This window comes from Trichomycterus rosablanca, chromosome 23 (assembly GCF_030014385.1).
Source record: "Trichomycterus rosablanca isolate fTriRos1 chromosome 23, fTriRos1.hap1, whole genome shotgun sequence".
NCBI lineage: Eukaryota > Metazoa > Chordata > Actinopteri > Siluriformes > Trichomycteridae > Trichomycterus > Trichomycterus rosablanca.
Window position 1 is genome coordinate 17,602,691 of NC_086010.1, and position 19,767 is coordinate 17,622,457.

At 43.5% G+C, this 19,767-nt stretch overlaps 2 protein-coding genes across 4 annotated transcripts; one reads left to right on the plus strand and one right to left on the minus strand.

Annotated features, from left to right (window-relative positions):
* The first annotated feature begins 27 nt into the window (after positions 1–27).
* On the plus strand, positions 28–4,815 carry zdhhc23b (zinc finger DHHC-type palmitoyltransferase 23b). Of its 2 annotated transcripts, XM_062985508.1 has the most exons (6): positions 28–296; positions 1,658–1,851; positions 2,187–2,876; positions 3,350–3,517; positions 3,609–3,778; positions 4,099–4,815. In XM_062985508.1, the coding sequence occupies exons 2-6, from the start codon at positions 1,709–1,711 to the stop codon at positions 4,131–4,133; spliced, it is 1,206 nt and encodes a 401-aa protein (XP_062841578.1). In that variant the 5' UTR covers positions 28–296; positions 1,658–1,708; the 3' UTR covers positions 4,134–4,815. The 2 variants fall into 2 exon arrangements, with proteins under 2 accessions (XP_062841578.1, XP_062841577.1); XM_062985507.1 differs by having other exon boundaries at positions 3,609–4,815.
* Positions 4,812–19,134, minus strand: ccdc191 (coiled-coil domain containing 191). 2 transcript variants are annotated; one of them, XM_062985504.1, is made up of 17 exons: positions 19,112–19,134; positions 18,820–18,887; positions 18,679–18,717; positions 18,464–18,599; positions 17,742–17,882; positions 17,285–17,663; positions 16,691–16,823; positions 16,375–16,565; positions 14,517–14,775; positions 11,886–12,274; positions 11,073–11,164; positions 9,866–9,948; positions 9,685–9,786; positions 8,102–8,245; positions 7,073–7,225; positions 6,023–6,177; positions 4,812–5,940 (listed from the first exon to the last, which is right to left on the minus strand). In XM_062985504.1, exons 1-17 carry the CDS (start codon positions 19,125–19,127, stop codon positions 5,769–5,771), a joined length of 2,652 nt encoding a protein of 883 aa, XP_062841574.1. In that variant the 5' UTR covers positions 19,128–19,134; the 3' UTR covers positions 4,812–5,768. The 2 variants fall into 2 exon arrangements, with proteins under 2 accessions (XP_062841574.1, XP_062841575.1); XM_062985505.1 differs by lacking the exon at positions 19,112–19,134 and having other exon boundaries at positions 18,820–18,933.
* Between the last annotated feature and the right edge of the window lie 633 nt (positions 19,135–19,767).

Here is a 19,767-nt window from a genome sequence, read left to right on the forward strand (position 1 = left end):
GTTTTGCTAAGTACACAGAGCGGACATGAGAGTTACACAGCCACCATGTGTGCTCTACCATAAACCGTGATAATAGACTATGTCTGGAGTTATTTACACGCTTTTCTGGCGTATTTTTCGACATAAAAGCCACTTATGTCGGTTCTGGTTGGTTGTTTAAGCACCGTGGTGCTCTGTTGTATCGCGTAGCGTTGTACGGGAACGACAAAACCCGCCCTGACTTGAATGTTTGGTGGGAGAAACACGCGACCTGGCAACCCCCGGGCGGTCTCGCCAGTACTTAAAGAGGAACCCAGGTAAGATTTACCTGACTAAACACGGATCAGGGGGCAGTTGTGGGTCTGTGTGGGTATTTTTTAATCACAGAGGGGTTATTTAGAATCACTGGCATGCACTGTAGCTTTGTAAACACTATATAATCAGTATATAAAGTTAAATGTGCCTCACATTCATAAACAGGAACTTGGTCCATCGTGGGAGTCAGAAATACGAAACATGAATGATTATAGCAACTCCTTAATGTAGTACCACAGTGGCTGTATTAGTACCAGTTTACCCAGTGAACTCACTGATGCCAGGCTGCAGGAGGGTTCGTTCCAAGTGACCTTGTTCCTGGTCATCAATAATCCATAACCACGTCGTGCTGGGTATTCCCAACATGATGCCCCCTGGTACAGCTGGTAGAAACACGTGTCCTGGCGTGTATCCTGTCATCACTGATCTATTTATGACTGCAGAGACTCGTCCAGGTATCATCATTGATAATGGTGTTGGGTTTGTGCAGCGACCTTGACTTTTAAGGTGGACTATGTGTTGTTTCCATCCAGGTTCTACTGCACCAGTGTAAGGTTTGATGACAACGTGGAAGTGCATATTATTAGATCCTGGTCGGGGTGGGTCTGGTGACACCATGGACAGGGCATAGAGAACCTGCACAGGGAGAACTCACAAAAGCCCCAGGACCTATGTTGCTGTGAACTAAACCTCACATCCAGTCACTTTCTATAGGAAGTTTGGCATGGTTTCCCCATGTCAGTGTGTGTTTCCTATAAGTACTTTCCTCCAGAAGGTGGATTGTCTACTTTAAATCCCCCCAGGTGCAATTGAGGGAGTGGATGGGTGTGTTGTGCTTTGTTATGAATTGGCAACCTGTCCAGGCTGTGTTTCAGCTTTGTGTTTTTTAGGTAGGCTCCTGGACACACTGTGATCCTTATCAGGACTCAGGGCTATTAAGGATGAATGAATCAAATCTCCCAGGCAAAGTTCAGTTAGGTGAGATTGTGACTTCACCTTAGGTAGTAGAAAAGAGATCTGGCAACCCCTCCCATGTAACCACATGGTGCATCCATTCACCCACTTTCTGCCAAATAAAGTAAACAGTAATAAACAAACACAATAAACACAATAGTTTGCCATGCCACAAGGCTCCAGACACCACAATTTATTCCTGCAGGATCATTGAACCCTGGACGTTTTTTTGGTTCATAGCCTGACTGCTGGACTGAGGTTATGTGATACCTGGGCGACATGATGCTGTGCTGAACAGTGTGTCTGACACCTGAGCCACTAAGTCAAACAATGGCAGCCAAGGAAGGATGTATAATTAATGACGTGTGTACCCAAGCTGCTTAATTAAATCTATTTCCTTTCATCACAGGTAAACGATGTTGCTCTGAGGTCGGATCTTTCAGATGAGACGACGTCCACGATGAAGAAAAGAGCCAGAAAGGCCCCGGAGCCGGAGCCGGACGACACGCTGTGCTGCTGCGAGTACGTGGACCGGCATGGTGGGCGGAGTCACATGGCAGCGTGCTGCTGCGACTGTGAGGATCTGGACGAGGCGTGCGACAGGTGAGGGAGAAGCGCTTGAGTGGCATAGCCCACTACGGCTGGGCTCCAGGGTTCGAATCCCCAGCTGTGCTATGGGCCGGTTGGCCATCTGTATACAGACATGATTGGTTATGTTTGAGGATGGGGGATGGCTGAGGTCCCGTCCTGTCTGGGGTGTGTGACTGCATTGCGCCCAGTGATTACAGGGAAACTAGACCCATCACTGAAACATGGACTTCTTCTGGCATTTGGGTGTAGAGTGTGACTGCACAAATGCCATAAAGCCAGTTTAATACATGTAGCCCAATACACCTACTAGAAGACATATTTCTGCTCATCTTTTTTGTTGTTCACAGGTGGATGAAGAGAGAACCCCAAAAACTGGATTCTCTGACCCGGGTGACCGACACAGTGAGCGATCGACTGCGGGTGCCCTGGATCTCAGGAGCAATAAAGGTTGACCTGTCAATGATCCCACCTCTCATCCTGCTTCCTGTCCTCTTACACGTCGCCGCTCTGCATTACCTGTTGGGCATTGTGGTCCTGACGGCGCTGCCCGGCATGCTGCTGTGGTATTACTACTTCACCCACCGTAAGAAGGGGCGTACGCTGTTCTTCCTCAGCCTTGCCCTGTTCTCCCTGTTCTACATGTACTACCTCTTCCTCACTGAGGTCACCCCGAGAGGCGACGTCACAGATTTCCAGCTGGGTGTTGTCACGATAGGCGTGGCGCTGACTCTCATCGCCCTGGCGCGTACCAAGAAAGGGCCGGGTTACGTCAGACCCGGCGCCTCCGAAATTCACAGCACGGTGTCCTATTACGCCCCGCTGCCGGAGATAGACCCCGCCTACCTCAAAGGCTCCCGGCATCAGGTGGTCATCGCTAATCGAGCGAGTCCTCCCGAGCAGGGCACCGGGGAATCGGGACAGGAAGACGGTGACGGGAGGAACTGGTGTCAGGTCTGCAAGCTGGTGAAACCGCCAAGAGCCGGGCACTGCAGAATCTGTGGTGTGTGTGTCCTCCGCATGGACCATCACTGTGTTTGGTAGGTTTCATCAATGTTTCAAAACATTTTACTGAGACAGAATTAAAAATTTAAAGTTTCCAAAATTTAATGGACAGGTTTTAAATGTCTCAATTAGATTAGAACACACTTTGAGAATACTAAATAAGTAAAATTTAGATATAATAACAGGTTGCAGTGATGCATTATGCTTTGACGTATTATGGAAAATTGAGTTTTAAAGTTTGCCGATCCTGGTAAGTGTGTTTCTAATAAAGTTGCTGCTGTGCTGTGTGTGTAAAATACATGAATCAGTCATTAAATCAGTTAGGGAGCCTATTTGCTAATGGACTGCTCTCCCCGGTGGGTCCCTGGTGGAGGGTCTGGTGATCTATATTCTGATAATTAATCTACTGATGCACTGCAGGTTGAGGCTGCATTACGGATGCAGATGTCCGCTTGAAGCAGATGCTGATACGTAGCTTGTTTACGTCTGTGTCTTATTGCTTCTTTAGGATTAACAGCTGTGTGGGTCAGGCCAACCACTGCAGCTTCTTGTTGACGCTCTTCCTCTTCCTGATGACCTCTCTGTATGGGATCAGCCTTGTGATGCGCAGCGTGTGTCCCACTCAGAACCTCCCGACAGCCCTGTTCTACTGCCCGGACGTCTACAGTCAGTTCAGGTCTGTAGCAGGGTACAAAATGGGTTGAATAGTTGTGTACCGCTACACAGTATAACCAAGCCTGTTTTCGTGCTTTGATGTGTCTCCTCAGCTCGGCCTTGTGCTTCACGTGCGCCTGGTACAGCAGCATCGTTACCGGCGGGCTGCTCCACCTGCTGCTCCTGCAGCTCATCAACGTCAGCTACAACGTGACGGAGCGCGAGGCTCGGGCCGCTCTGAGGAACAAAACGGGACGGAGCATGATCTGGGGCCTCGATACGGGTGCGTATTCGCGCGGTCTCCTCGCCAACTGGACAGAATTTCTGACTATGGGGGAGGGTTTAGAGACCCGGGCCCTGAAACCTGCAGATCTGGTGTGAGACGATTATTTTGAACAAGCGGGACTGATGCTGGGTAATCAGGAAACGTTATGTTTGGCTAAGATGTTCATGGTGAGAAGATGCCTTTTCAAGGATCGTCCATCGTGTAGTTTGGACTCTGATTCCTGTACGATCCAAGAACATGTTTTTATATACTATTTGTCTTAAAATTAGTTTACTACACAGCCTTAAAATAGCCAAATGTAACTGTTTCCACTGTAGGTTCAGTCCTAAGGTTGGTTCAATTGTTCTGGTGATGAAGTTAAAGCTCATGGAATCGACTCACCATGGCTTGGAAGCTGGTAGTCCTCTTATTATCCACTAGATGGAAGCAGTAAGCTGTAGTTCATCTGGCTAGACCCAAATCACAATCACAAATGCCTCATCAGCTCCTCTGGATGGAGAGGGTCCGGGTATCGAACTGTTAGCCCGGTCCATCCATCATCAATCTGTGCGAATCATAATAAGCCATATAACCTTATGTCATGAATCCATAATGCTGTGGATGTATCGTGAGCTGCTGGGTTTCTACTCCGCTCTCCGTCTCCTCACCCCAGAATGCACCATTTTATGATCCAGCTTGATTTAGTGCCTTGCCGAAATGTGAAAAATAAATAGAGACACAAAACACGGTGTCCAGGATATCACACGGCTATAAACCTGTGATGGCATCACAGCATCTCAGGAATGTGCAAGATGTCGAGGACAGTGTGTGTATGACTTGTGGGTTTATGTTGCTCTCCTTGGGAAACATGTCTCATAATGACCATGTCTGTCTAGTCAAGTCACTATTTTCGGAATATGTCTTGTGTTCACTTATTTTAACTTTGGGATGCCCAAATGATCTCGGCATCAATCATGCAGTGTTTTATAATTCATCGGTGACCGTCTGATTGTGACACGTGTACAAATAAATCAGATCAGAATGTCTAAACTGTACAGCCTGAATGTTCTTTAATGCACATTTTATCCAAATCAGATAGAAAATATGAGGATAAGAAACAGAAATAAGGTTTGGGAAATGGTCACAATCCTGAAAGATGATCTTGAGATACATATTATGTACCACAGTATTTAGTTCACCAAGGTTTTATTAACAATGCAAAACAGGAATGTACGTCTATGTGTAATGAAGCTACTAAATGGCAAAAAGTGTCTAACCTAACAGCTTCTCATCCAAACTGATGAATTGCATTAGCAAGGGGTCACTGCCACAAGATGCCACCTTTCTTACAAACTGCTCTATTCAGCTGTGAGTTGTTAATGTCAAGCAGAATGTCGGGGAGCTACAACAACTCAGCCTGAAGCTCACAAAGAAAGAACGCTTGAGCAATACTAAAGTTTAAACTGTCCTCAGGAGCTTCATGGAGTGCACACAGGCTTGTCAACTAGAAGTAAAGCACACTACTGTTGAACTTTAGAGTGGGGGATAATTCACTATCTGGCAGGCAAATGGATGAGTTATAGTTTGGTTGATGCTGTAGGAGATAAGAGAAGGTACTTCTGACTACCATGATGGTAATTTCAATTATGTTGGTGGTAAAAGAAGTAAAGATTTGGCGCTGTTTTAATGCTTCGGGCTAAAATGATTAGTTTTAGCTCATGTAAACATGTTAAACATGATGACAGCATTTTGAAGGCTTGAACAGAGCAGTCACATTCACTGGGATGGATTAAAGACTGATATCCGAAAGCCAGGTCTATTCATACATCAGTACCCAATAGTGGAATGGAAGTGAATCCCTGTAGTCATGTTACAATACCCAAAACACTAGGATATTGTACTGTGCCAATGTATAGCAATATCTATATCAGATCTACCAGACATCCTAGTAATCTATCAATCAATCTCTGAGACCGGAGAAGAAACTAACCGTGTATAATCATGTATCTTATACGTTCATTGTTGGGCTTCTTATGCCGTCCAGCGGTGACGCACGAAAGTCTGGAAGGATCTCGGCCACTCTCCGTCGCAGCTCCTCTCTGCGCACCTCTCGCTCTCTCTCCTCCCTCTGCGCCGCCGGTAAGCGTTTCCACGTGCCGAAACACCTGCGCACCCCTCGTCTGGGCCAAACAAAAGACCGAGTCAGCGCTCGTAACTCACACATCTGTTCTGGGATTAGGAAAAAGGGCCGTGTCTGCTGACCTGGCACTGTGCTCGCTGGCTAGCTGCTCTTTATCCCAGGTCACCAGTCTCTGGTGAGTCGTGTGATCCAGCAGTGCCGTGAAGATCTTTCTCTGAGTCCGAGCCACGTAGAAACGTCTGGCCTGCAGCTCCAGGTGAGACTGCAACTGTTTAAACTGAAGAAACAGTAAAAACACTGAGGTGTTTATTCATTATTATAGATTTTAAATGAAGGGACAAGTGACAGGTGCAGCCTGCAGGTAAATATTTTTCAGCAGATCAGCAGATCACAGTACAATAAAATGGTAGCCAGGAGTCTCTTATTTTTTATTTGTAGGTTGTAAAGATTATAGTGGAGTGAAGGGCATTCTGGGATGCTGAAGGAATACAAACAAGTCAGTGTTATTCCCTGTCTCATGATACATTAATTCTGATCCTAAATACTAGAAAGAGAGGAATTATTATTATTATGCAGATTGTGCAAGACCCACAAGACCAACTTTAATCTGATTAAAAAGGCAATCACAGGGGCGCTCAGCTGATGCAGCAGGATAGCACACCGGCATCGAGATTCTACACTCCCAGGTTTGAATCTCGGCACTGCTACCAGTCGGCTGGCCTCCAGTCTGCTGGGTGGGAAAAGACCGGATTAAATAGGGTGGATCTGTGTACGGACCTCGGTTGCCCAGGAAGTGGAGGAGCGCAGAGATCAGGGCGTGGCTCTCTGTACGCGAAGCCGACCCCCGAAGTACGGAAGTATGGTGGAATAAGAAGGGATTGGTAAGACTGCGCACGCACACATTGAAGGGAGTGTGTGTCAGTCAAAACACCCCCTCCCTGGACACCATTGGGGTACCCAGCAGTGGATTGGCTGTTAAATTGGGAGAAAAAAGGGGTAAGATGTGGTAAAATGCAAAAAAAGATAATGAAAAAATGCTTTGGATAAAATCAATCATGTCAAACGGTCCTGTACTGCACTGTCGCTTTGGATAAAAGTAAACTTTTGCTCAAACTTTTTTGCTCTTGTATTTTGTTGAGTAAAGGAGTCTGGACGTGTGGGCATGTGCTTACTCTTTGCCAGCTGTGAAGAGCTCGCTGGAGCAGAATGCGATCGTAGAACTGGTCTGCCCGGGCCTTTTTTACAGCCACCGCCTCCTCCGCAGCCTGGAGCCATAACAGCAGGCATCGTCTCTGGAGGACCTGACTGTGATGCTCTACAGCTTTCTATAGGAGACAAAATGCAGCACATGACCATCATAACTCTGGTTCAGTTCTTCCTCTGAGAGTAGTGGGACTTGCTTTTTGTCATTCTTGGTTAAAAATGTCCCAGAATTAAAACAACATTCTGTCTCATTCTGTTGTGCTCATGAAGACGTAGTGTGATGGAGAGCTGCCATTCTCTGATTATGTGTTTCTAGACCATAAAAGGAGGCAGAGTCATGCTTTATATATACCAAGAAAAATAAAACTTTGTTTAAGGTGGCACAGTGGTGCAGTGGGTGACGCTGTTGCCTCACAGCAAAAAGGGGCTGGGTTTGAATCCCTGGCTGGGCCACTAGGGTCCTTTCTGTGTGGAGCACCTCCAGGTGCTCGGGGTTCCTCTGACGGGTCCAAAAACGTGCAGTAAGGTAAATTAGAGCTAGGTGTGTGTGTGTGTGCCCTGTGATGTACTGGTGACCTGTCCGGGATGTTTCCTGCCTTTCGCCCAATGAATCAGACCCACAGCAACCCTGACCGGGATAATACTTTGCTCTAAATAACTGAGCTAGCTGACGGATGCTGTTTGTCTTCTCCCAGGTAAAAAATCAATAAAATGGCATTGGTAAAAATCACCACTGGATCTAGAATACACGTGAGCAGAGTCCTGCGTGATTCAATGACGTCCATTTAATCCGTTTTTCTGTTTCCTCACCATTTTTCCTCCAGGCTCAGGCTCAATATCCTATCTGTGCTAATCCATCTAGATAACGGATGCTGAGCCGGTGCAGAAGATACAGACCGGCGCGAACAGCTGCTGTGTGTTAGAGGTTCGGCGTGTGTTTGTGTTCGACGTGTCTGTGTATGTAGGGATTAAATAATTGTCCGATGAGCTGGTTATACCTGAGCATTAGCGCGGCTGTTCTCCACCAGACGCTTCCACGGTTTCATCCCTCTGTGCAGCAGCAGTGACCTGTTGTGGTGCTCTACCGCCGTCTTTAAACGCTTCTGCTCGCGCTCAGTTCGCCTCTGCTTCTCTAGCTCCTTCTACACACACACACACACAGTTCATACATGTTTTAATTTGATTAGATTAGATTCAAATTTATTGTCATTGTGCAGAGTACAAGAACAGAGCCAATGAAATGCAGAAGCACCTAACCAGAAGATTGTTTACATGCAATATATTACAGTTAAAAGTGCAGAAGTGACCAGGTAAGTGAAATGAGGAGAATATTAAACAGATAAAGCTGATTGTACAGTGTATAGACTAGTATATAATTACAGAGTGATAAAAGGTGAATACAAGTGGCTAAATGAATGGGTAATGAATGAGAATAAACAGTATATAAGTATAGCAGTGCATACAGATAAAATCGCTGTATACAGATAAAATGATATACGTGTGAAGAGTTCAGTGTGATCTAAAGTGCAGTGATACTTTTAAAGTGGTGGTGTAGAGTTTAGCAGGGTTACAGCCTCTGGAAAAAAGCTCTTCCTGAGTCTACTGGTGCGAGTGCGCCTGCCAGACGGAAACAGGGTGAAAAGTCAACGGTTAGGATGAGAAACGTTCTTGATAATGTTTCTCGCTCTGCCCACGCACCGTTTGTCGTAAATGTCCTGTATGATGGGCAACTGGGTGCCGGTGATGCGTTGGGCGGTTTTAACGACCCGCTGGAGAGCTTTTCAGTCAGCTGTGGAGCAATTGCCATACCACACAGAGATGCAGTTAGAATGCTCTCAGTTGTACAGCGGTAAAAGTCCACAATTATTCTGGGGCACAAGTGGCTAATGCATTTATTTACCTTTATTTAACCAGGAAAGTTTTAAAATTTTTAAAAGTTTTAAAAGTTTTAAAATTTATTTAAAACAAGTTCTTATTTACAATGACAACTTGTCAAGCGCCACGTTAATTAATTGTCATAATTGTAATTAACAACTTGTCTTTCCTGCTATGATCCTGCTATGATCCAGGGTTTGAATCCCCAGCTGTGCTATCAGCCAGTCGGACGTCTACATACAGACACGATTGGCTATATCTGAGGGGGGCAGATAGCTGAGACCCCATGATGACTTGCGGTCTCTGTCCGGTGTGTTACTGCATTTTACCCAGTGATTCTTGGGAAGCGGTCATTGTCTAGGCCCTACGATGATGGGGGCATTACAGTGGCTCGGTGGGTAGCACTGTCGCCTCACAGCAAGAAGGTCCTGGGTTCGATTCCCAGGTGGAGCGGTCTGGGTTTCTGTGTGGAGTGTGCAATTAACCAAATTAACCAATCCCCTGACTGACCAGTTGTAGCCTCGATTATGGTAGCAGACTAGTAATCAAAAGATCACTGGTTCAAGCCCCACCACTGCCAGGTTGCCACTGTTGGGCCCTTGAGCAAGGCCCTTGACCTTCAATTGCTTAGACAATATACTATGAAAGTCACCTTGGATAAAAGTGTCTCTGCACATGTAAATGTTTAGCGTAAACACACACCCACCTCCTTCTTCAGTCTCCTCTCCTCCCTCCTCTTTTCAGCCTCTATTCGTTTCTCCTCCTCCTCCTGCCGGCGTCGCTCCTCCTCATCAGCTTTCATCCGAGCCTGAAGGAAAACACAAAGTTCATCATTTTAATCCTACAATTTTATCTTGTTTCTCTTTCCTTATCCTCCCTGTGCTCACCAGCTTCTCCTCCTCTTTCTTCCTCTTCATCTCCTGTACTTCCCTCCTGCGCTCCTCACGCTGTCGAGCTCGCTCCTCCATCGCTGGGTCACGGATAAAGAGAGAATATGATGAAAGGTCAGAACTGAAGTAAGGTGTAGGACTAATACTAACCATGCACATATGCTTTTCATTCCCTCAAGAGTCAAACAATTTAACAGTGACCCTTTAAATATTGTTATATACTTTTAACGGCTCATTGTGGCACTAGAGTGGTGCCGTGCCGAAGCTGAACGGGCATCAACACAGGCACACAGACACAGCCAGTGCGCTCTCTGTGCCGGTCCCAAGCCTGGATAAATATAATAGGGCTGCGTCAGGAGGGGCATCCGACGTATAAACTGTACCAACTCTGGTATGAGGATTAGATCCGCTGTAGCGATCCCTAAATACGGGAGCGGCCGAACGAAAAATAACTTGTCACTGCATAAATGAAAAGATTCTTTCTAGATTAAACACTGGCATGTCGTTGGTGCCCACATATTACGCATTTCAAAGAAACTGCTATACTACTATTGTTGTATATACTTTGGTTTACCTACGCAGGTATTTTGGTGAGTCCTCACAGGAATATTACAAGCTCAGCACTCAGGAATTTCAGGTACAACGGACAAAACAGAACTGATTTTAGTTCCTAGCCCAAAACAGTAATTAGGACAGTAATTAGTAGCGTGGATCTTGCCAGCTAAACACAGAAAAGCTCAAACAACGAAACAACAATGTTAAAATATTAATTAATAACATTTAAATCTTGAAATTCTTTACTGCTGCAGTGCTTTTTTTAGTCTTTGTGCTTAATGTCCTGTATCTTCTGTCTATTATTTTACATAATGCCTCCTGCAGTGAGACTTATCCTGGAGCTGTGTGGTATTGAATGAATTCCAGAACCCTGTAGTTCCTAAAAGGAACCTTGATTGAAACACACACACTGAGAAGGAAACTGATAAACTAATAAAGGATTCAGAAAAACAAATGTAAGAGTGCATTTTCACACCCTGTATAGCGCGGCTAGCTCGACCTTGACGGTCCCTTTCCTCGCTACATGAGCGCTGGACTTCAGAACAGTGGGTGAGAGGATGTCTCGGGCCTCACTGACAGGGCTGATGTGAGTCACTGGAGAAAAGTGTGTGTGTGTGTGTGTGTGTGTGTGTGTGTATGTAAATCTGACCTCGGATCGCAGGATGAGGTGCGGCTCGGTGATTGACATGTTCTCTGGTGGCTGGACGATCGGTGCTGTCTTCACCTGAGGCTTCCTTTGATCTGTGATGTGAAATATTAAGAACGTTTTATCGCCGGGTTTCTTTACCCGTCTGTGCTTGATAAAAAGTGTCTGTCATGACCTCAAAGGATTACAAAGAATTTCTGAAGGCAGAGACCAGGTCTTTTTTATTAAAAAGCAGCACCCTTTCTAGTCGTATTTATTAAAGCAGTACTGCTGACTAATTTATGTGTGAGTTTAAAACAAGGACAGATCACTAAAAAGTAGGCAGACGGGCGTTTTTAAGTTTTAGCCAATTTAACACAATTTTTACAAATACAATTAGCATACAAAAAGCATATTAATGACTAAATAAATAGTCATATCCCTATTTTAATGCCTCTGCCTCTTGCACTGCAGCTGAGGAGGACCGTGGACTAGCACCCACCCCCATATGTGCATTCACTGTCTGTTTCTTTACTCCAACCAGCGGTGGATTCTCAGACAGACAGCAGGAGTTGCTGTTGTAGCTAAAAAAAAGAAGGACCCCTTTTCGACCTTTCCTCCCTCAGTCACTGCAATATGAATATGAATAAAAATTTTATATTTTAACGTGTATATGTATATATCTGTACATTTTGCATGTAGGGCAGTTGTAGCCTAGTGATTAGGTACTGGACAAGTAATCAAAAGGTCACTGGTTCAAGCCCCAGGTTGCAACTGTTGGGCTCTTGAGCAAGGCCCTTAACAGCAAGTCGTTTTGGATAACTGTCACTGCAGTACCTTGTCTCGTTGTCCCCACCCCTCAGGTCGCCCTGGGATGCTGGGCGCCTGAGCTGAGCTCTGGGCATCACTGCTGCTTCGGCTCTTTCTGCTTGCAGTCTGAGTTGCGCGATGTTCTGCTGCTCCTGTAGGTGTAAAATCAGGTCCTGCTGCTCCTTCAGGAGGCGTCTTTGCTCAGAGATGGTCCTCTGCTGGGCTGCGTGACGATGCTCGAAGCGGCCAGCATGCACCTCTGTGGCGCTCGGTGGGCGCGCCTCATGGGCCTCGGACGGGCAGACGGCGACGTGACGACGTGTCACCTGCCAGGCCTGAGTGGGCGGGGCGGCTTTTCTGTCGGTCAGAGTGACAGGGGCTGGAGCTGAGGTGGGTCTTTGTACTGGGACCTGCATCTGAGGTGGGAATACAGATACAGACATGTACCTTTGAGATTGTGAAATCTGACACTTGAGTTATGGCAGCTGTAGACTAGGGGTTAAGGTACTGAGCTAGTAATCAAAAGGTCACTGGTTCAAGTCCCACTGCCAGGTTGCTATTGTTAGGCCCTAGAGCAAGGTCCTTAACCCTCAAGTGCTCAGACTGTATACTGTCACCGTACTGTAAGTCGCTTTGAATAAAAGCATCTGCTAAATGCCGAAGATGTAAATGTAAGCATTATCTACTGTTATCTACTTAACATGTACCTAATTTTTTAACTAAGCCAAGATAATCCCACACCACAGCTTCAAACCAAAGTAAGCTAAAATTTTTCAGTTCACTGGCATTATTAATATAATAATATAATTATTACCATGTAATAACCCCTTTATCTTTTTGTATGGGTACCCAAACCCCTCCGTCCGAGACACTCACCCCCAAAGCCTTAAAAAATAAAGCAACTACTCGAGATTTCCTAAGCTGAGTTCTGTTATGCTGCCTTTGACTCTCACCATCTCTGTGGTTTATCTATCTATCTCTAGAACTGAACGTCTTTATTCGTCACATATACATACATACACATACAGTACGATGAAATTCAATATCCGCATATCCCTGCTCATTTATATTTTTGTTATATATTTAATCAAACAAAAAAAACCTCCTCTATTGCAGCTATAAGCTAAACTATGGAGCGAGGAGTCGCTTTGGTAAATCACTATGAATAATATAAATAATGCAGGTACATAATATAGAGCTGTATACTCTTATATGTGCATTAGCATGTAGAAGAGCGTCAGGATGTTAAGGCCATGTTGCCTTATTTGTTTTATACGCTTGACTTTTATAAGCCTGACGCATTACTGTGTGTAAATGCCACATTAATATAAAACTAAACCTGCCGTGACGGTCTGTATAATCTGTAATTATCAGCAATATTTATAGATGCTGGAACACGAGGTTAAGGCGGGTTCATTATTCATATTTAACATGTTTCATTTATAACATTTAGCAGATGCTTTTATCCTATGCAGTGTTTAATTGTGACAGTATCCAATGCAAGCAATGAGGGTTGAGGGCCAGGGGTCCAACAGTGGCAATTTGGTGGTAAGACTAATCCAGTAGCTTAACTATTCAGCTTTCACTTCCCTGCAATTAAAGACTACAGCTCGATCTGTATTCACACACATCTCATGTACGTTATTCCTCATCCAGCCCTTTATCGGTATCTCCGACCAAACAAAGCTGCTGGTCGGTTCCTTTCGGTCAGCAGATCCTAATGCTCCTAATTTAGCAGTGACACAGAAACCCTCGGGACTTCTTTGTGTAAAACATCTTCGAACTCGCTAACACTGGCGAATAAAAAGTGCAAGCAAGGGGATTTATGGCTTCTATAGGAGCGGGCACGGTCATTTCAGAGGAGTAATGCTAATGCACAAAGCAGGTCGGTCTTCTGAGGTTTAAGCAGAATTTTAAATAAAAAAACACTGTGGAGAAAATAAATAGCTTTTTTGTTATTTAAATTGTAATGAGTCAATGTTAACCTCTTAAAGAATGATCTAAATAAATAGATAATTTGCCAAAATTTTCCAGAATTAGTATCATATTACTGCTTCTGACTGATTTTATCCTATAAAACAGTAAAATAAAAGCACTTTATCCTGATCAGGCTTGTGGCACAACACAGGACAGGAAAGGAACTGGAACGTGGCACCACACATTGACAATCCTGATTCCACCTTCTAGCACTTTCTTTTAGGTGGTGTGGGGGGGAAAGGAAGTGACCATAATGCCTGAGAGAAATCCACAAGACACAGGAAGAATATAAAAACTCTTTACAGATTAATGTGATGGCTGGCCGAGGAGAGTCGAGTCTCAGCAGTTGTGGGTGATTGTATGAAACTGCTGCGCCAGTGCTTACCGGGCTGCTTTGTGGAAAGCGTATGCAACTAATATCTGGCAACCCTAATCACAATGGCTCAGAAAATGAAAAAGAAGCTGATGGAATGGTTTGTTTCTTTGTACATTCAGCCCTGGGTGGCATCTGGTAGTATGGGTGCAGCACAGCTTCAGGAGTAAGGTGTGACTTAGGTGTCTCTCATAACCCAAAACCTGCCAGTAGGTGGATAAGCTTCTGTACATTTTCACTAGCTGTAAATAAATGCACTGCCACCCATCCTGCTTATTGCTCAAGTATAAATAAAAAACTTTACTCACATTACTCACAACTCGTGTGCTATTCTCTGATTGGCTGGCGCTCTCAGGCCGGGCTGTGAGCATCGCTTTGGCCTGATCCTGCCCGGCCAGTTTCCCAGAGGCGGCCGCATCGATCAGGGAGGCCATTTTTTGCCTGGTTTCCTCCTGCTGATTGAGTAATTCCCTCCTCTCTTTCTCCACCAGGCACCACAAGCGCCAATCGTTCAAGCATCGCCTCAGGAGCCGTCTCCGGTCGCCCTCCTCCGCCACCTGACAGCGTCTGCAGAGAGAGAGGGGGTGCAGATGGAAATGTCAGAACCGGACCTGGATCGGCGCCGCCGGGCTGGTCGAGTTTAGGTGGAGATTGTTATTGTCGCTGTCAGAAAGTTTGGCGCTCGCAGTCACTAAATCGATTATGAGGGCAGCTATTGAAGCGCACCTCCCTAAAGGAACAGATTACACCCACACAGTTCCAACCCAAATGTACAGTGATATTAAAAGTAATTACTGATTGAATAAATGAATGAAGGCCTTTATTGTCACTGTATACAAAATACCACAAAAAATTCTGTGTAACTCATTTTTATGGTTTTGGCCCCCTAGTTTTCTATTTTGGGATTTTTCAATAGGTTGGCCCCCTAATTTTTTATTTTGGGAATTGTTTATGGTTTTGGTTCCCTAGTTTTTTATTTTGGGATTTGTTTATGGTTTTGGCCCCCTTTGTTTCTATTTTGGGATTTTTTTTTAATAGTTTTGGCACCTTTGTTTTAAATTTTTTTATTTTTTTTTTTAATGGTTTTGGCCCCCTAGTTTTTTATTTTGGGATTTTTTTTAAATAGTTTTGGCCCCCTAGTTTCTATTTTGGGATTTTTCAATGGTTTTGGCCCCCTAGTTTTTTTTATTTTGGGATTTGATTATGGTTTTGTCCCCCTAGTTTCTATTTTATGATCTTTTTTATGGTTTTGGCTCCCTGGTCTCATTTTAAACCTCACAGTGAGGCAGTGATGTAGCCACCTTAAGGATTTTTTATTTTTTTATTTCTGCATTTTCTCCCGTTTCTGCCTGCCCCATGCTACCCCTGATGTGTGTCCCTCTACTCTTCTTATTCGCCCACACTTCAGTGGAATCGCACATGAGACTACACCCACTTATCTGTCTGGTCTTTTCCCACCCAGCAGAATGGTGGCCAATTTTTGTCAACTGCTAGTTGTGCCAGCTAGAGGGCGCCCGGCCGACCGGTAACAGAGCTGAGATTCCAACTCGGGGAGTTCAGAATCGTGGAATATCTGGTTGTGCCACCTGGGCGCCACCCTTTTCTTTAAGTTTTTACAGCAACACTATGCCACAATCTAGGGAGATTCCATATAAAAAGGTAAAAACGCAATTCCAAACCACAGTAAAAACCATTATCTACATATGCTGAAAATTCCAAAACAACCAATGAATGAAATGCAGCTTTGATTTATGAAAATTATAATTTCCTTTTTTACTGGAGTCCCCTTTGTGTAATGTGTTTGGTTTAATGATCTGAAATCCTTCAATGTGAAAGATTTGCAATAAAAGAGGCCATCACAAAGAGTAATTACAGCACTTCTGTTGATCCTCCAAGACATAATTAAAGTCTGACATTTAGGAGTAACGGCTCTGATATTCCATCACACAGCCACAATACGTTTTTTTTTTTTTTTTCAAATAAAGTTTTGCGAGTGAAATTCGTTTGCATTCGTTTGAATCTGATTCGTGTGTGAACACTTTTCCTGAGCTAAACTTTGCATAAACTTGAACTTGAAGATATTTTCTCAGGAGAATCTGAAGATGAAGACGCTTTTGTGCTTTCGTGTGTGTATGTGTATGTGTGGGGAGTTTCTGATGTTCTTACTTGTTATCCAGCCTCAGTTCTTCTTCCGTCCTCTCGGCCTCTCGCTCCTCTCTCCTCGCCCACACCAGTGCCCTCCATGCCCTCCATGCCCTCAGCTGCTTCCTCCAATCACAGAGGGCTGCTGCTTTACCCAGACACACCCTCTTCTCTAAGACCACAGAGTACCAGGCTGAGAAGTGCTTCTGCATACACTGAAACACAAACAATGTGTGTCTACGTGCTATAGTTCTATTCTATAACACACACTCATACAGACATAACACTATAGATTATTATTACTGTTACACTAAATGCATGTTCACACATTAGCAGTTACCTGCAAACTGGCAATGTGCAGCTTTGTTTCCACCTCCTGCTGTGTATGACCCAGTTGTCTCTGTGTAACAGTGTCGGGCCTCGTTGGTACAGAGTTCTCAGCGGTTTTCCTCTTCACCAACCTCTCCCGCTCCCTGTTTAACAAAAATTGGAGACATATAAGTCACATTTTTTACATGATGTTACTGGAAATTGAGTTGGGGGAGAAAGCATGACAAAAAGGAATATGAATTGAAATGTTAAGAGAAATTGTCGTTTTGATACTGATGGGTAAAGGTTTGCGATTTGCGTTTGATCTTACTGTCTCAAAAGACATTACAGGATTTATGTTATGTCCCTAAAATATTACATATAGACCTAAAAAACACAATTCATAAACACACCACAATACCTGCTGTCAATGTAATCATTAACAAATGCACTTTTAACTAGGGTTGCCAGATTTCAGCTGTGGAAAAATTGAGTTGTCAACTTGTTTATGTTTCGTGACACCTAGCAACCCAACTTACAGCATTAAAATCTGGATATAAACTAGAACTGGATTGTTTGGACTAAAAACAGTGGACAGAAATTTTAATGTAATGCACATTTATACATCTTTCGTGCTAACTGCTCCACGCTCCTCTTCTCCTCCATCAGTTTGCGCAATCGGATCACCTCCTGCTGCAAAAGTTCTCCCTGTCTTCCAGCCTCCTGCTTTCTCCTCCTCTGCTCCTCGCGATTTACCCGCTGCGCCTCTTCCTGTGCTTTCTTCTGCACCTCCTGCACCCTGCGCTGCCTCTCCCGCTCGGCATCCCTCTGCATCCGCCGCTCCTTCACCAGCTTGTGCCGGATCTCCATGGTTACGCTCGGATCCCTGCCTTCCTTCAGATTTGAATCCGGTTGCAGGTCCAAAACTTCGGTGTCCATCAAGTCTTGGAGGAAATTGTGCACCTCCAGGCTGTCGTCTTCCTGTGCAAGCTTTGAGTACATGTCTGAGGAATAGAATATAAAAAGTTCTGAATAGAAATTCTATTAATACTGGTTTTATAATACACAATTCAGATCTGCACCGTCAAAGTTCTTGTAGTCTGGAGGCTGCTTAAACGGGATTGTCAGCAAACAGTTGGACCCAGTCAGATCTTCATCTTCTGCATCCATTTCAAGTTCTAGTCGCATTTTCTGGTTCATCCAGTCGCTAAGAATAGCCTGGGCTGTGGGGTACAAAACAGAAAAGTTCTTTTAAACCTGGGTTGATTTAAAAAGATTTGGTGAAACAGCCAGACCAGGAAAACATTGTCATTAACCTACACTACCGTATAATTAGTAGCTATTCAGCTAAGTCTAGGGCAGGGGTGTCCAATCTTATCCACAAATGGCCAAATAAGCAAGAGCTTTAGCTGATACAACTGCTAAGATGCGTAAAGACCAATGCTACATCAGTAAACAAGACAAATCAGGTGTATTATGCTTGACTGGTATAAAATCCTAAAGCAAGACAAAAACTTTTGTACTATATTAAACACCCCTAGACTAATAAACAATTTTGCACATTGTGGTGGACTAACACTAGATATAATAAAAATATTTGTCAGACAGCAGGGTTCACTGTTGCAGCAGCAATAAGGCCATACCCCATCAAACCTTTCCTCCCTCAGACATGCCCAACTGTTCGTGTACAAGTTTATTAAGTGTTTGTGCCTGTTAAAAATTGTTGATTTAATTATTGTTATTTTTCCCTGTGACCCAGGGTTCAAAAAACCCTGGACTAGTGCACTCTAATAGGTCGATATACCTTCTGTATACGCATCATCATGGTCCTGAAGCTGCTCCACGCTTTGTAGTGCTACAGCACGGCTGGGTTTACCAGTTTGAGCTTTCTTAACTGAAAATACTTCAGACACGGCATATTCTGATGCTACCTCCACCCTCTAAACAAAAAGGAGAAGGGTCAGGAACATCTCAGACTCTGCACCTTTTGCTCGTATACACACAAGCTCTTACACTAACCTTCATCCATGAGTTTATATCCATATCAGTAAGATGCACCTACAGAAAAAAGGAATTGTTATTGTTATTTATGTGGTAGTTCAGTGGTTAAAGCACAGGACTAGTCAGCAGAAGGTTGACCCTGAAAATGACTGTACTTACCTTTCTGTTAGAAGAGGTTCCAGCAGTCTGTGTAAATCTTCTCCACTGAAACAGATCTGATCTGTAATCTGTGTGCGCCATAACGACATTAAATACAGATTCACTGCAAATTACTACATTTGACCATAAAGGTGTTATAAAAAGTTGTAAGTTTAAAGTAAACAATACTTTTCAGACAAACTACACATTACACAAATATACACATATGAGTGTGTGTGTGTGAATTTATTAAGTTTAAACTGTTTTCAAACTGTAAGTTAAAGTGAACCATAAAACGTCTTGCAGCACCTACAAGTACTAAACAACATTGCAAGTCTCCTCGTAACTCGGTGAATCATGGGATTTGTAGTATTAAAACCAAACTGTTGAATTCACTGTAAAGTAACGCGTGTTCATACAAACTACAAATCCCATCAGCCACCTATAAAAGGCAACGACGGTCAGTAGCCAAGGTAACCGTTTTCTCCGCGGCTATGCTAACAGTTTAAAGTAAATAAAATAAGTTGTATTTTAATGTATTTTATTAAAGAATTATTATAGGTAATGTAAAAAACTGAGCTGTTAAACTTTACTTTAAGTTAAAAAACGTGTGTGTGTAAGAGAGTTGTGTGCAAATTTGAAAGTTAATTAACACAATTTATTGCATTATAATATATATATATATATATATATATATATATATATATATATATATATATATATATATAAAACATCTTAAAGATTATATTAGCAATATAATTGGTATGTCTTTTTATTTTTATTTCATATTTAGGTTTGATTTAGGTTTACATAATAAATAGAATTATATTAAAACATACATATGCAAATTATATCTATTAAATACATTAAAACACATTTACGATAATAAATAGAGGTATTGTCATAAATACTTTCCATATTTTTAAATAATTATAAATATTTGGTGTTCACCTTTTTTACATTTGGTTT

What these genes read in the sequence shown, in the direction of transcription:
- zdhhc23b (XM_062985507.1), top strand. Translation starts at nt 1,709, where the DNA reads ATGAAGAAAAGAGCCAGAAAGGCCCCGGAGCCGGAGCCGGACGACACG. An exon ending in ATGGACCATCACTGTGTTTG is followed by an intron (nt 2,877 to 3,349) that starts GTAGGTTTCATC and finishes TTGCTTCTTTAG; the next exon opens with GATTAACAGCTGTGTGGGTC. An exon ending in GACGTCTACAGTCAGTTCAG is followed by an intron (nt 3,518 to 3,608) that starts GTCTGTAGCAGG and finishes GTGTCTCCTCAG; the next exon opens with CTCGGCCTTGTGCTTCACGT.
- ccdc191 (XM_062985504.1), bottom strand. An exon ending in TGATGATGCGTATACAGAAG is followed by an intron (nt 17,883 to 18,463) that starts GTATATCGACCT and finishes TGTACCCCACAG; the next exon opens with CCCAGGCTATTCTTAGCGAC. An exon ending in ACAGCCGCGCTAATGCTCAG is followed by an intron (nt 7,226 to 8,101) that starts GTATAACCAGCT and finishes TGTCTCCTATAG; the next exon opens with AAAGCTGTAGAGCATCACAG.